The sequence below is a fragment of the Capra hircus genome, chromosome 16, assembly GCF_001704415.2.
Source record: "Capra hircus breed San Clemente chromosome 16, ASM170441v1, whole genome shotgun sequence".
Taxonomy (NCBI): Eukaryota; Metazoa; Chordata; class Mammalia; order Artiodactyla; family Bovidae; genus Capra; species Capra hircus.
In genome coordinates, this window is record NC_030823.1 from 42,733,989 (window position 1) to 42,747,304 (window position 13,316).

A 13,316-nucleotide genomic window follows, 5' to 3' on the forward strand; every position below is an offset into this window, starting at 1 on the left:
AGGAACTAAAGCACGGCAAAGCCTGGTGCAATCCACAGGTGGAACATTTGTGCTGCTAGGTATCTGTCTCGTTTCAGATTGTGGCCGTGTCTGCGTCATGGGAGACTTCTGCAGAGGTGTCCTGGTACCATGGCTCCCTTCCCCAAGTCATGTGAGAGGCATGGGAGAAGAGAAGCTAAAGGCAAAGGAGAAAAGGAAAGCTATACCTATCTGAATGCAGAGTTCCAAAGAATAGCAAGGAGAGATAAGAAAGCCATCCTCAGTGATCAATGCAAAAAAAATAGAGGAAAACAACAGAATGGGAAAGACTAGAGATCTCTTCAAGAAAATTACAGATACCAAGGAAACATTTCATGCAAAGATGGGGACCATAAAGGACAGAAACAGTATGGACCTAACAGAAGCAGAAGATGTTAAGAAGAGGTGGCAAGAATACACAGAAGAACTATACAAAAAAGATCTTCATGACCCAGATAACCATGATGGTGTGATCACTCACCAACCAGAGCCAGACATCCTGGAATGCAAAGTCAAGCGGGCCTTAGGAAGCATCACTACGAACAAAGCTAGTGGGGGTGATGGAATTCCAGCTGAGCTATTTCAAATCCTAAAAGATGATGCTGTGAAAGTGCTGCACTCAATATGCCAGCAAATTTGGAAAACTCAGCAGTGGCCACAGGACTGCAAAAGGTCAGTTTTCATTCCAATCCCAAAGAAAGGCAATGCCAAAGAATGTTCAAGCTACCGCACAATTGCACTCATCTCACATGCTGGCAAAGTAATGCTCAAAATTCTCCAAGCCAGGCTTGAACAGTACATGAACCAAGAACTTCCAGATGTTCAAACTGGATTTAGAAAAGGCAGAGGAACCAGAGATCAAATTGCCAACATCTGCTGGTTCATCAAAAAAGAGAGTTCCAGAAAAACATCTACTTCTGCTTTAATGACTACACCAAAGCCGTTAAGTGTGTGGAACACAACAGTGGAAACTTCTTCAAAAGATAGGAATACCAGACCACCTTACCTGCCTCCTGAGAAACCTGTATGCAGGTCAAGAAGCAACAGTTAGAACTGGACATGGAACAATGGACGAGTTCCAAATTGGGAAGCGGGTACATCAAGGCTGTATATTGTCACCCTGCTTATTTAACTTATACGTAGAGTACATCATGCGAAATGCCAGGCTGGATGAAGCACAAGCTAGAATCAAGATTGCTGGGAGAAATATCAGTAACCTCAGATATGCAGATGACACCAAGCTTATGGCAAGAAGTGAAGAGGAACTGAAGAGCCTCTTGATGAAAGTGAAAGAGGAGAGTGAAGAAGCTGGCTTAAAACTCAACATTCAAAAAACTAAGATCATGGCATCCGGTCCCATCACTTCATTGCAAACAGATGAGGAAACAGTGGAAAACAGTGACAGACTCTGTTTTCTTGGGCTCCAAAATCACTGCAGCCATGATATTAAAAGATGCTTGTTCCTTGGAAGAAAAGCTATGACCAACCTAGACATCGGATTAAAAAGCAGAGACATTACTTTGCCAACAAAGGTCCATCTAGTCAAAGCTATGGTTTTTCCAGTAGTCATGTATGCATATGAGAGTTGGACTGTAAAGAAAGCTGAGCGCCAAAGAACTGATGCTTTTGAACTGTGGTGTTGCAGAAGACTCTTGAGAGTCCCTTGGGCTGCAAGGAGATCAAACCAGTCAATCCTAAAGGAAATCAGTCTTGAATATTCATTGGAAGGACTGATGCTGAAGCTGAAGCTCCAATACTCTGGCCACCTGATGTGAAGAACTGACTCACTGGAAAAGGCCCTGATGCTGGGAAAGATTGAAGGCAGGAGGAGAAGGGGATGACAGATGATGAGACAGCTGGATGGTATCACCAACTCGATGGACATGAGTTTGAGCAAGCTCCGGGAGTTGGTGATGGACAAGAAGCATGGTGTGCTGTAGCCCATGGGGTTGCAGAGTCAGACACAACTAACTAACCAACCTCAACCACAGAGTGGGAAAACAAGTCGATAAGAAGCACAAAAGGAGACAATCCAAACAAAGCACCTGGCACAATGCTTGGCATGTAGTAAACGTCCAAAAACTGTTAGCCACTGTCATTATTAAACCAAGAGCATCATGAATAAAGTGGCATTTCTTGCTTGTCTCTTGGAACTGCTGGGAAACCAACTGACTTCGCACAGCAGGAAAAAATGCCAAGGAACAGCTCACTGACAACTTCATGATCTTCCAGTCATACTGATGAAAAATCAAAGGGCTATAAGGCTTAGAGGGCTTCCCAGGTGGCTCAGCAGTAAAGAATCTGCCTGACAATGCAGGAGACGAGGGTTCAATCCCTGGGTCAGGAAGATCCACTGGAGAAGGAAATGGCAACCCACTCCAGTATTCTTGCCTAGGAAATCCCATGGACAGAGGAGCCTGGTGGACTACAGTCCACGGGATCACAATAAGTTGGACATGACTTAGCAACTAAACAGCAACAGCAGCATAAACCCGAGATGGTTAAAAAAGTCTCCACCCCAGCCCATAAGGGGTTTATAATCCAGGCCAAAGAATACAGTAGTAGAGTAAATCTCTAACTCTGCAGCCCTGGGACTTTCACTTAACTACTCAGGGCCTTTTCTCCAGCTGTAAGATGGGGAGCATTCACCTCATTTTAATGTCTGGCCAAAAGAAAAAACAAAACAAAAAAACCCAGATCATGGCTGTGAAAATACTTTGGGAGGTAAAGATGGTAAGAGGTCTCCTAGACAAAGAGCCACCCAGCTCCCAGTTCAGGGCAACAGAAAGCAAAACCAGACTTCCTGCTCTGCCTGTGGGTTACGGACTGGCAGAATCCATGGTGAAATCTGGCAACAAGCAATGACATTTTGCCTTGTTCAAATTCCATCAATAAAATGAGAAGTCAGCAGGGACTTTCCTGGTGGCCCAGTGGCTAAGACTCCATACTCCCAATGCAGAAGGCCACGGTTCCATCTCTGGTCAGGGAACTAGATCCCACATGCCATGACTAAAGATCTAGCATGCTTCAACTAAGACTTGATGCAGTCAAATATTTTTTAAGAAAATGAGAAGTGGATTGGCCATAGATGACCAAAGGTGCCTCTTGGTTGCCCTTTGCCCACAGATTTGACGGTTTCCTCTTTAAAGGGCCTAAAACCATCCCACAATAGTAAATTTTATTAGTCTTCGAATAAAGTAACTTGAATGCCTGCCTGGAGTGTTTATCCGCTGAGCAGCTATACCTCAAAGAAAGGGTTACATAAAAAAAAAAAAACATTGCCTAAAGTGAGCTCTGTTCATGCCAAACACTGAGCATTTTCCTCTCAGGTGCTCCTAAAACTTGCCAGAAGATTAGCCCCCTAAACTCAAACACTCTATCCATCACTACAGAGTACATACTAACCAATGTATCTGACTGTTTTGTGACCCCATGGACACAAACCCCACTAGGTTCCTCTGCCCATGGGACTTCCTAGGCAAGAATACTGGAGTGGGTTGCCATTTCCACCTTCAGGGGATCTTCCCTACCCAGGGATCAAACCTGTGTCTCCTGCATTGGCAGGCGGATTCTTCACCACTGAGCCACCTGGGAAGCCTCAGTTAGTGTACAACATAGTTTAAAATACACCCAGTCTTTGAAGGTTTCCCGCTTTGACTACCTTTCAGGAGCCACAGGCCTGCCTGGGGGACAGTGGGGTGGGTGGGCAAGGAATTTCAGGTTATGACTTCTCCAGAAGTTCTCACTTCCGTTTAAACACTCAAGTTTGAGTGAGCTGATTTTCAGAGACCCAGACAGGTCTGCTTCTGGAAAACCATTCATTGGATGGATGGATTTGAAACGCTGATGGAAACCTGAGCTCTAGTGCCAAAGCTTAAGCAGATTCCCAAGGGAAGTGGGAGTGGGTTGAGGGGAGCCTCCGGTTTCTCCTCTCACTGAACTGAATTCCAGAAAGTCCAGGAAAAGGAGACGCCGCTGGCCCGTCCGGACCAGCCTCGACGGGGCTTGGCTGCCTCCAGCCAACCAGCCACCACGCAGCCCTGCCGCGCCAAGGCATCTGCGAAGCAGGAAGTGAATAATTTATTTTGCGGAAGAAACGCGGGGAAGGAAATTGGGGCGGGTGGGTGGTAGCTGGGGTGACTCTTCCCAATCAAACGCCCGAGGATTTTACAGCGACGCGGGGCTGGCCTCCGGGGCGGCAGGTTCGCAGGGGCACAAGCGCGCAGCCCCAGTCCGGCTGTAAAAGACTCCTCCTGCGGCCCAAGAAGCCGGAGAGAAAGCGGGGGAGGCAGCTTACTTCATCACGCCCGTCAGAGCCGGCAGCTTCTCCGGGAAACGTCGGGGGCGGCGCGTGCCGCGCGGTGCTGCTGGCCGGGCTCAGGCCAGGTCGGGGCCCGGCGCATTCTCTTCCGTCAGCCCGGCCACCCCCGACAGGTGCGCGTCACGCGGCCCCGCGCCTAACGCGCGCTCGGGTTTCGCCAGCGACGCCGGGGGCGGCGAGCGGGGGAGGGGGCGCGAGGCCGAGTCCGGCCGGACCGCCCGGTCCCGGCCCGAGACGCGTCAGTGTCCGGAAGCGCGGCTGACCCCTCTGGGCCTGGGCCTCAAACCCCTGCGGCCTCGGCGCGCGCGCAGTGAGGCCCGGGCCCTCGGACGCGCGCGCGCAGTAGGGCCGGGCCAGGGGCGCGTGCAGCGGGGCCCCCGGGCCTAGGACGCGCGCGCGCGCGCGCAGCAGGACCGGGCGAGGGGCGCGCGCAGTGGGGCTGAGCCGGGGCTGGCGGCGGAGGCGGAGGCGCAGGCGAGACCACGCCCCCTAGCTCGGGTTGTTAGGGGTTGGCGGGCGGGCGCCTCTCAAATGTTTCCCTGGTTCGCGTGGATGGGCTGGTCTTAAGAGCGAAGTGAGCGGGCCTTTTTCTGCGTCTCTGGAATCTCTTGTGCGTCGTAGGGGCCGGGCCGCCTTCTTGGACACGGGAGGGCCGAGGGAAGTCGTTGTGTCGTGGAGCCGAGTTGCTGGCTCCTCGTCAGATTCTGGCACAGGCCGTGGGACCTGGAACTGATCACTTGACCTCCCTAGGGCTCGCATTTCTCCATCTGTAGAAGGAGCGGCGTGGTGCCCCCAATTTTTAATCTCCAGAAGAAGTGATTTAGGGGAGAGAGAACAGGCTATGGCCGTGTCTCCACCAGACAGCTTCAAAAGTCTGTCTACGCTCGTGTGACCTTGAAGACACTGCGTGCTGCCTGCTAAGTCACTTCAGTTCAGTTCGGTCGCTCAGTCATGGCCGACTCTGCGACCCCATAAATTGCAGCACGCCAGGCCTCCCTGTCCATCACCAACTCCCGGAGTTCACCCAAACTCATGTGCATCGAGTCGGTGATACCATCCAGCCATCTCATCCTCTGTCGTCCCCTTCTCCTGCCCCCAATCCCTCCCAGCATCAGAATCTTTTCCAATGAGTCAACTCTTCGCATGAGGTGGCCAAAGTATTGGGAGTTTCAGCTTTAGCATCATTCCTTCCAAAGAACACCCAGGACTGACCTCCTTTAGAATGGACTGGTTGGATCTCCTTGCAGTCCAAGCAAGGGACTCTCAAGAGTCTTCTCCAACACCACAGTTCAAAAGCATCAATTCTTCGGCACTCAGCTTTCTTCACAGTCCAACTCTCACATCCATACATGACCACTGGAAAAACCATAGCCTTGACTAGATGGACCTTTGTTGGCAAAGTAATGTCTCTGCTTTTGAATATGCTATCTAGGTTGGTCATAACTTTCCTTCCAAGGAGTAAGCGTCTTTTAATTTCATGGCTGCAATCACCATCTGCAGTGATTTTGGAGCCCAAAGAAATAAAGTCTGACACTGTTTCCACTGTTTCCCCATCTATTCCCCATGAAGTGATGGGACTGGATGCCATGATCTTCGTTTTCGGAATGTTGAGCTTTAAGCCAACTTTTTCACTCTCCTCTTTCACTTTCATCAAGAGGCTTTTTAGTTCCTCTTCACTTTCTGCCATAAGGGTGGTGTCATCTGCATATCTGAGGTTATTGATATTTCTCCCAGCAATCTTGATTCCAGCTTGTGCTTCTTCCAGCCCAGGGTTTCTCATGATGTACTCTGCATATAAGTTAAATAAGCAGGGTGACAATATACAGCCTTGAAGTCATTTCAGTTGTGTCCTACTCTTTGCAATCCTATGAACTGTAGCCCACTAGGCGCCTCTGTCCATGGGATTCTCCAGGCAAGAGTGGACTGGCAACCCTGGACTGGGTTGCCCTGCCCTCCTCCAGGGGATCTTCTCGACCCAGGAATCGAACCTGTGTCTTCTGCGGCTTCTGCATTTCAGGCGTATTCTTTACCGCTGAGCCATCTCCCTGTGATAAGTGCTCAGCAAGTGGTAGCTTGCACCTCTGGGGCTTTATTAGCAAGACAGTGGATGGGAAGAAGCCCTTATCTGTAGGATGAAGGGGTGATGATAAAGGAGATGACCGGTGAGCTGCCCCTCAGCACTCAGTGGATGGTATGCCAGTCCTTTGCCCCATTCTTCGCCATGATCGCATGGTGCCTACCTTCACCCTCACCTTGGTGATCACTTTTCTCCCAACTCTACACTGCTGCCAGTGCCCCCAGTGGGGCCATGGCCATCAGAAAAGCAGCTGCTTCTTCCTACTTCTCAGCTGACCCTGGGTGACCTTGAATTAACGCACGACCACCAGGACCACCTCCCAGACATAGCTCCCCTACCCCATGCCCATTCCTGAGCCTCTTAGCTCTTTCCCTTCTTCAGACCCACCTTTCTCCCATCCCAGACACAGGAGAATGCTTGGTCACCTATGCTGGGGAGTGTGGGACCACCCAAGGAGGAGCATTCTGACCAGAAAGAAAAAACTTTTAGTAACTTTTTATTTCATGAAGGTTCCACTAGAGGTAGGAATGTCAGGAACTAGCAGAAGGAACTTGGCAGTGGCCAGCAGGACTAAGAAGGGCCAACAGGCATGATTAACACACAGGATATTAGGCAAGAGGGTTCCAGGAAGGCTGGGGAGCCAAGGGGGGCTGGGCTCCACTGTCACCAGGGCCAGGGGCCATCTGGGGGCCTGCAGGGAGCTGCTGGATGTCAGCAAAGACTTGGCCATGCTGGGTTTGGAACTGTGGGGAGAGTTAAGGAGCCAGGTCCCTGCCAGACTGCCTCCGCAGCTGGAAGTGGATAGGAGGGTCTAGGGAAGGGGCCAGCCAAACCATATTGGACAATGCCAGGACTCAGTCAAGAGCTCTTCCCACATTCATGGCCCCAGGTGCACTGTGCACTCACATACCATGTAAACCCAAGCCAAAGGAGGTACAGATAGAAGAAGGCAGGTGCCCAGAGACAGAGATGAACGGAGGGGACGTTTCCCAGATCCCTGTACAGACGTCACGAGAGTGATCTTCAGTTAACTCTAGAACATCTTTTAAAACACTCCATGGGCTTTTCCAGTGGTTGAGAATCCAACTGTCAATGCAGGGGACATGGGTTTGATCCCTGATCGAGAAACTAAGATCCCACATGCAATGGGACAACTGAGCCCAGGCAACCTAGAACCCAAGCTCTGCAACAAGAGAAGGCACCACAATGGAAAGCCTGAGCTCTGCAACTAGGGAGTAGGCTCTGCTCACTGCAACTAGAGAAAGCCTGCACACAGCAGTGAAGACCCAGCACAGCCAATAATAAATAAATTCATTAAATAAAATTAAAAATCTTTAAATAAATGAAGACATCCCAAAGCCAAGTCACCTATAAGCAGCTTATTAAGAAAATGCTTGTGTCTACATAGGAATCAGTGGGGTGGATCAGGGGAGTAACGTGAAGTGAGTCTAGAGCATCACAGCACTTCTCCCTAATGAGAGAAGTACTTCCACACCCACACATAGTTGAGATGTTTTCATTTCTCTGCCTTCCTCCCTGTCTTGGAGTCCTATCTCAGTCTCCTCCTGACTCTGTTCCTCCTAGTCTGATCTGAACCATTACTTTACTTTCTTTCCATCATGAAAACAATTTGATCCCATGATGCTTTCAAACTATAGTGCTGGAGAAGACTCTTGAGAATCCCTTGGACAGCAAGGAGATCAAACCAGGCAGTCCTAAAGGAAATCAACCCTACATATTCATTGGAAGGACTGATTCTGAATCTGATGTTGAATACTTTGGCCACCTGATACAAAAAGCCAACTCACCGGAAAAGACCCTGATGCTGGGAAAGATTGAGGGCAGGAGGAGAAGTGGGTGACAGAGGATGAGATGTTTGGATGGGATCACCAACACAATGGACATGAGTTCTCATGTCCAAAGGACATGGTAGTGAAGGACAGGGAAGCCTGGCATGGTGCAGTCTGTGGGGTCACAAAGAATCAGACATGACTTAGCGACTGAACAACAGCAAGCTGTGAGAGTATTGCTCCCCCCAAACCAAAAATCTCAAACTTTGTCCACGGGACTTTGTGATGAGCTTCAGCACCTTTGGATACCTGAAGCTTTTCTCACTTCTGTGCTAACAGCAGCTGCAAGGCCACATGACAAGGTACTCCACATCCTGAGGGACCAGGTGTGCCCAAAATGCTCTGAAGGAAGCCAGAATAAAGGAATGATACCCCATGGAGGGGAGCGTGTCCTGTGACCCAAACTGTGTCTGCCAAGGATCACCCTGGAGTTCTGTTTGAAGCTGAGCTTTTTTTTTTTTTCTTTCTTTCTTAACTGTGGGGTAGGCAAGTCAGGGTTAATTCGGCCTGCTTCCCAGATGTGGAAAGTGAGACCTGGAGAGATGAATGACTCACCAGAGAGGGCAGAGGAGTTAGAAATAAAATCATGTTACAGTTTCTATATTGGGGCTGCTGCTGCTGCTAAGTTGCTTCAGTCGTGTCCGACTCTGTGCGACCCAGAGTAGGCAGTCCACCAGGCTCCCCCATCCCCGGGATTCTCCAGGCAAGAACACTGGAGTGGGTTGCCATTTCCTTCTCCAATGCATGAAAGTGAAAAGTGAAAGTGAAGTCGCTCAGTCACGTCCAACTCTTCAAGGACCCCACGGACTGCAGCCTACCAGACTCCTCCGTCCATGGGATTTTCCAGGCAAGCTATTTTGGGGCAGCAGTCACTAAGTGAGCTCTATTCCTTCAGTCTTTGCATGGGGTAGGAAGGAAAGAACAGGTGTGTGGATTTTCAGCCACGAGTATACCTTTTCCTGCCCAGCCATGAAAAAGACTAGCACTCCTTGTTTTAAATATTGGCTTATTAAAGTCTACATAAAGTAACAGCTACATGTTGGTTTTCTATTGCGGCCATAACAATTGACTACCATTTAGTGGCTTAAACAAAACAAATATATTATCTTACAGTCCTGTAGGCCAGGAATCTGATGTGGATCTCACTGGGCTAAAACCAAAGAGTTGCAGTGCTGTGCTCCTTTTATGAGGAGCCCTTTCCTTGTTCATTTGGGTGCAGAAATCAGATCCTTGTGGTTTTAGGACTGAGATTCCTGTTGCCTTGGTGACTGTCAGCTGAGGACCATTCCTAGCTTCTAAAGACTAGCACATTCCCTAGCTTGTGACCCCTTTCCTTAGTCTTCAAAGCCAGCAATGGCAGGTCAAGTGCTTAGCATCTCTCCTCCTTCCCATCAGGTTCATTTCTCTGATGGATCTGGGATTGGACTTCTGCTTTTAAGGATTCATATGATTAGATGGCCCATTTGTGTAAACCAGGATCATCTACCTCAACTCAGAGTCCATACCTTTAATCATACCTGCAAAGTCTTTTTCGCCATATAAGGTGACATACTCACAGACTCCACACATTGGGGCCTGGACAGCTTTAGAGAGTCACAATTCTGCCTACCACAAATTATGAATTCACAGATTCTCAAACCCTCTTGATTTTCCAGGGTTTTCATCACATGATTTTTTTGGTAACAGTTTTACTGTGTTATAATTTGCATTCTACACAATTCATCCATTTAAAGTGTACAATTCATTGTTTTTTAATATAGCCACAGAGTTGTGCACCCATCACCACATCAATTAAGAACATTTTAATCACCCCAACAAGAAACGATGTACCTGTTGGCACTGACTCCCTACTTCCCCTCAATTCTCTCAGCCCTAGGGAACCACAAATCTACTTTCTGTACCTGTGGATTCTCCTACCCTGTATATTTCATATAAATGGATTCATATAATATGTGGCCTTTGGGGCTTCCCTGGTGGCTCAGCTGGTGAAGAATCTGCCTACAATGTGGGCAACCTGGGTTCGATCCCTGGGTTGGGAAGATCCCCTGGAGAAGGGAACAGACTCCAGTATTCTGGCCTGGAGAATTCCATGGACTCTACAGTCCATGGGGTCTGCAAAGAGTCAGACACAACTGAGCGACTTTCACTTTCACATGACATTGAGCATTTTTTCGTGTGCTTATTGGCTGTTTCTTATTAGAGAACTATCTAGTCATATTCTTCACCCATTTTCAAGTGGGTTTTTTTTTTTTTTTTTTTTACCATTGAGTTGTTAGAATTCTTTATATATGCTCAACACAGGCCCCTCTCCAATTCTTTGGGTTATATTTTCACTTTCCTGAAGATGTCTTTTGTAGCATAAGAATTTTTTTTATTCTGATGTCCAGCTTATCCATTTTTTTTGGTTTGTTGCTTGTGCTTCTGGAATCATATCTAAGAAGGCTTTGCCTAGTCCAATACCATGAAAATGTATGCTTGCATGGTCTTCTAAAAGTTTGTTTTATCTTGTACGTTTAGGCTTTTGATTCATTTTTGGTCAGTTTTTGTAGATGATGTGAGAGGAAGGAGGTCCAATTTTATCCCTTGGCATGTGGCTATCCAGCTGTCCCAGAATGCTTTGCTGAACTGTCACATGATGGGTTCCAAACACATCTTCTTGGATCGCTCTACAATATGGACATGATCCAAGTCCCTCCCCAGTCCAGTAAGCGAGACTCCAGCGGACCAATGCCTGGCAAGCAGCAGATCCTCAAAACATGTTTGTCAGATGAATGTGGTGAAGGTGGGGAATCAGAGCCCCATGTTCAGGGGTTGGAGTCCCCTTCACTCTGCACTTAGCTGTGACTCTGGCAATATTTTCTCCCAGTGGCCATGTGGCCAGAGTCTAAAGAGGTGCCTTGGTACCCTTGAGTGAAGGACGCAAACTAAGCTGAGTCTTTTTGTTTGTCGACTTTAGTCATGCCACGTGGCACAGCTTGCAGGATCCCAGTTACCCAACCAGGCCATGCAGTAACAGCACCAAGTCCTAAACATTAGGCCACCCGGGAACCCAAGGGGCCATACTAGCAGGGCTCTTACTGCCTAAACACAGACCTCAGGGGGAAAAAATCCCAAAGCTTGTTTCAAGGCTGCTAGGGAACAGGGAGGCCAAGGGAAAGGAAAAGAGAAGATTGGGAAGCAGCTGGCTTGAATGTGAACCAGGGCAGGGAACCTTGAGTAATGAATCGAGAAGCACCTGTACTCAAGGTCAGCATTCCTTGCCTTAAGCTTCAAGAGGCAAAAGCAGGAAAAAGCTCTTGGCTGGCAGATGAAATGAAAAGATAAAAGTGTTGGCAGCCACCCCAGACATCTCTGCAGCAGCAAAAGCCGCATGAGATCCTTTGGGCCAAGTGGAGCCGCAGCCTGGGGACAGCCAAGCTTCTAGAGCGGGCGACAGATGAACCTGGGGTCTGCGGAAGGACAAGGCACCCTTGCTGGGGAAATGTGATGGTCAGCAGAACCTCACGAGACAGAGGCCAGCTTCCGGATGGCTTCTCCAGGAAGCAGATGCTGTCTGCCTTTCCCAGCCCTGACTCTGCAGTGGCCTGGTCTGGAGCCAGGAGCTGGGAGCCTCTGATGAACCAGCAGCTCCCAAGTGGCGGCAGGGTCATATCAGGGGACAATCGCTCACTCCTCAGCCCCTTCCACTCCCCTCTCCAGTCCTGGACACACAGGTAAGGTACCCCTTGTTCATTCATGCATCCAATACAACATGCCAGGCTGTCTAGGCTCAGGGAACGTAGCCATGAACAAGGCTCCTGTTCTCAAGGAGCTTATATTCTACTCCAAGTTGGGGTGTGTTGTGGGGTGACAGAAGATCAACCAGTAAAAGAATAATTGTGTGCATTCTCAGTCGCTTCAGTCATGTCTGACTCTCTGTGACCCCTGGGACTGTAGCCTGCCAGTCTCCTCTGTCCATGGGATTCTCCAGGCAAGAATACTGGCGTGGGTTGCCATACACTTCTCCAAAGGATCTTCCCAACCCTGGGATAGAACCTGTGTCTCTTGTGTCTCCTGCGTTGGCAGGCAGGCTCTCTACCACTAGCACTGCCTAGGAAGCCCAAAAGAATAATTGTGCTGTGTTGAGCTTAGTCTCTTAGTTATGTCCAACTCTGTGCGACTCCATGGACTGTAGCCCGCCAGGCTCCTCTGTCCATGGGATTCTCCAAGCAAGAATACTGGAGTGAATTACCATACCCGTCTCCAGGGGATCTTCCCAACCCAGGGATTGAACCTGCATCCCTTACATCTCCTGCATCAGCAGGCAGGCTCTTCACCACTACCTCCACCTGGGAAGCCCAAAAGAATAATTACAGAATCACAATTGTGATGAAGAAAATAAAACAGAATAATGGAATAGGATGTCTGACTGTCTGGTCAAGAAAGGCCTCTCCAGGGGTGACATTGGACTGAGACTAGAGGGAAAAGGGCCAGTTGCACAAAACGGAGAAGAGTGTTCCAGGCAGAGAGAACAGCACGTACAAAGGCCCCGGGGCAGGAAATAGCTTGGCGTGTCTGAAAGGAGGCCAGTGTGGCTGGAGCACCAAGCAGCGGGAGGCCTGAGAACAGGTTGTAGAAGCTGGGACACGTGAGGCCTTCTAGGCCATGGGAAGGAACGTGGATTTTATTCTAATGTTCAGTGGAGGCCCCTGGGGAATTTTAAATAAGAGAACTGACAAAATCAGTTTTCATTTTGGAAAGTCCCCGGGTTCACGGCTGCAGGCCTGGAGGAGAAGCATATTGAGTAGGTGGGGGTTACTATAGAGTCCAGACAGCCTAGGGCCGCAAATCCAGGATGGATTAAAATGTAGATGCAATTACTGTTCAGATACGGCAAGGCAAACAGATCAAAAGAGGACTGCTGCTGAGAAGGTAGTCGGTTGCAGTACCCAAGAAGAGTGGGCATGCCCTGCCACCCATGCAGGGTCATGAGGATGCACCCGGGTCAGCCAGGGGACAGAGGGAGTGAGGGAAGATGTGTACAAGAGCCTCAATAGTGGTTTCCATGGGA

At 49.1% G+C, this 13,316-nt stretch overlaps 1 protein-coding gene across 1 annotated transcript in view; it reads right to left on the reverse strand.

Annotated features, from left to right (window-relative positions):
• Positions 1–4,720, reverse strand: part of H6PD (hexose-6-phosphate dehydrogenase/glucose 1-dehydrogenase) — a 40,031-nt gene extending 35,311 nt beyond the window's left edge. The window contains exon 1 of the mRNA XM_018060388.1: positions 4,316–4,720. Coding sequence (XP_017915877.1) covers positions 4,316–4,320 — 5 coding nt within the window. The 5' untranslated portion in view covers positions 4,321–4,720. The remainder of the gene's footprint in view (positions 1–4,315) is intronic.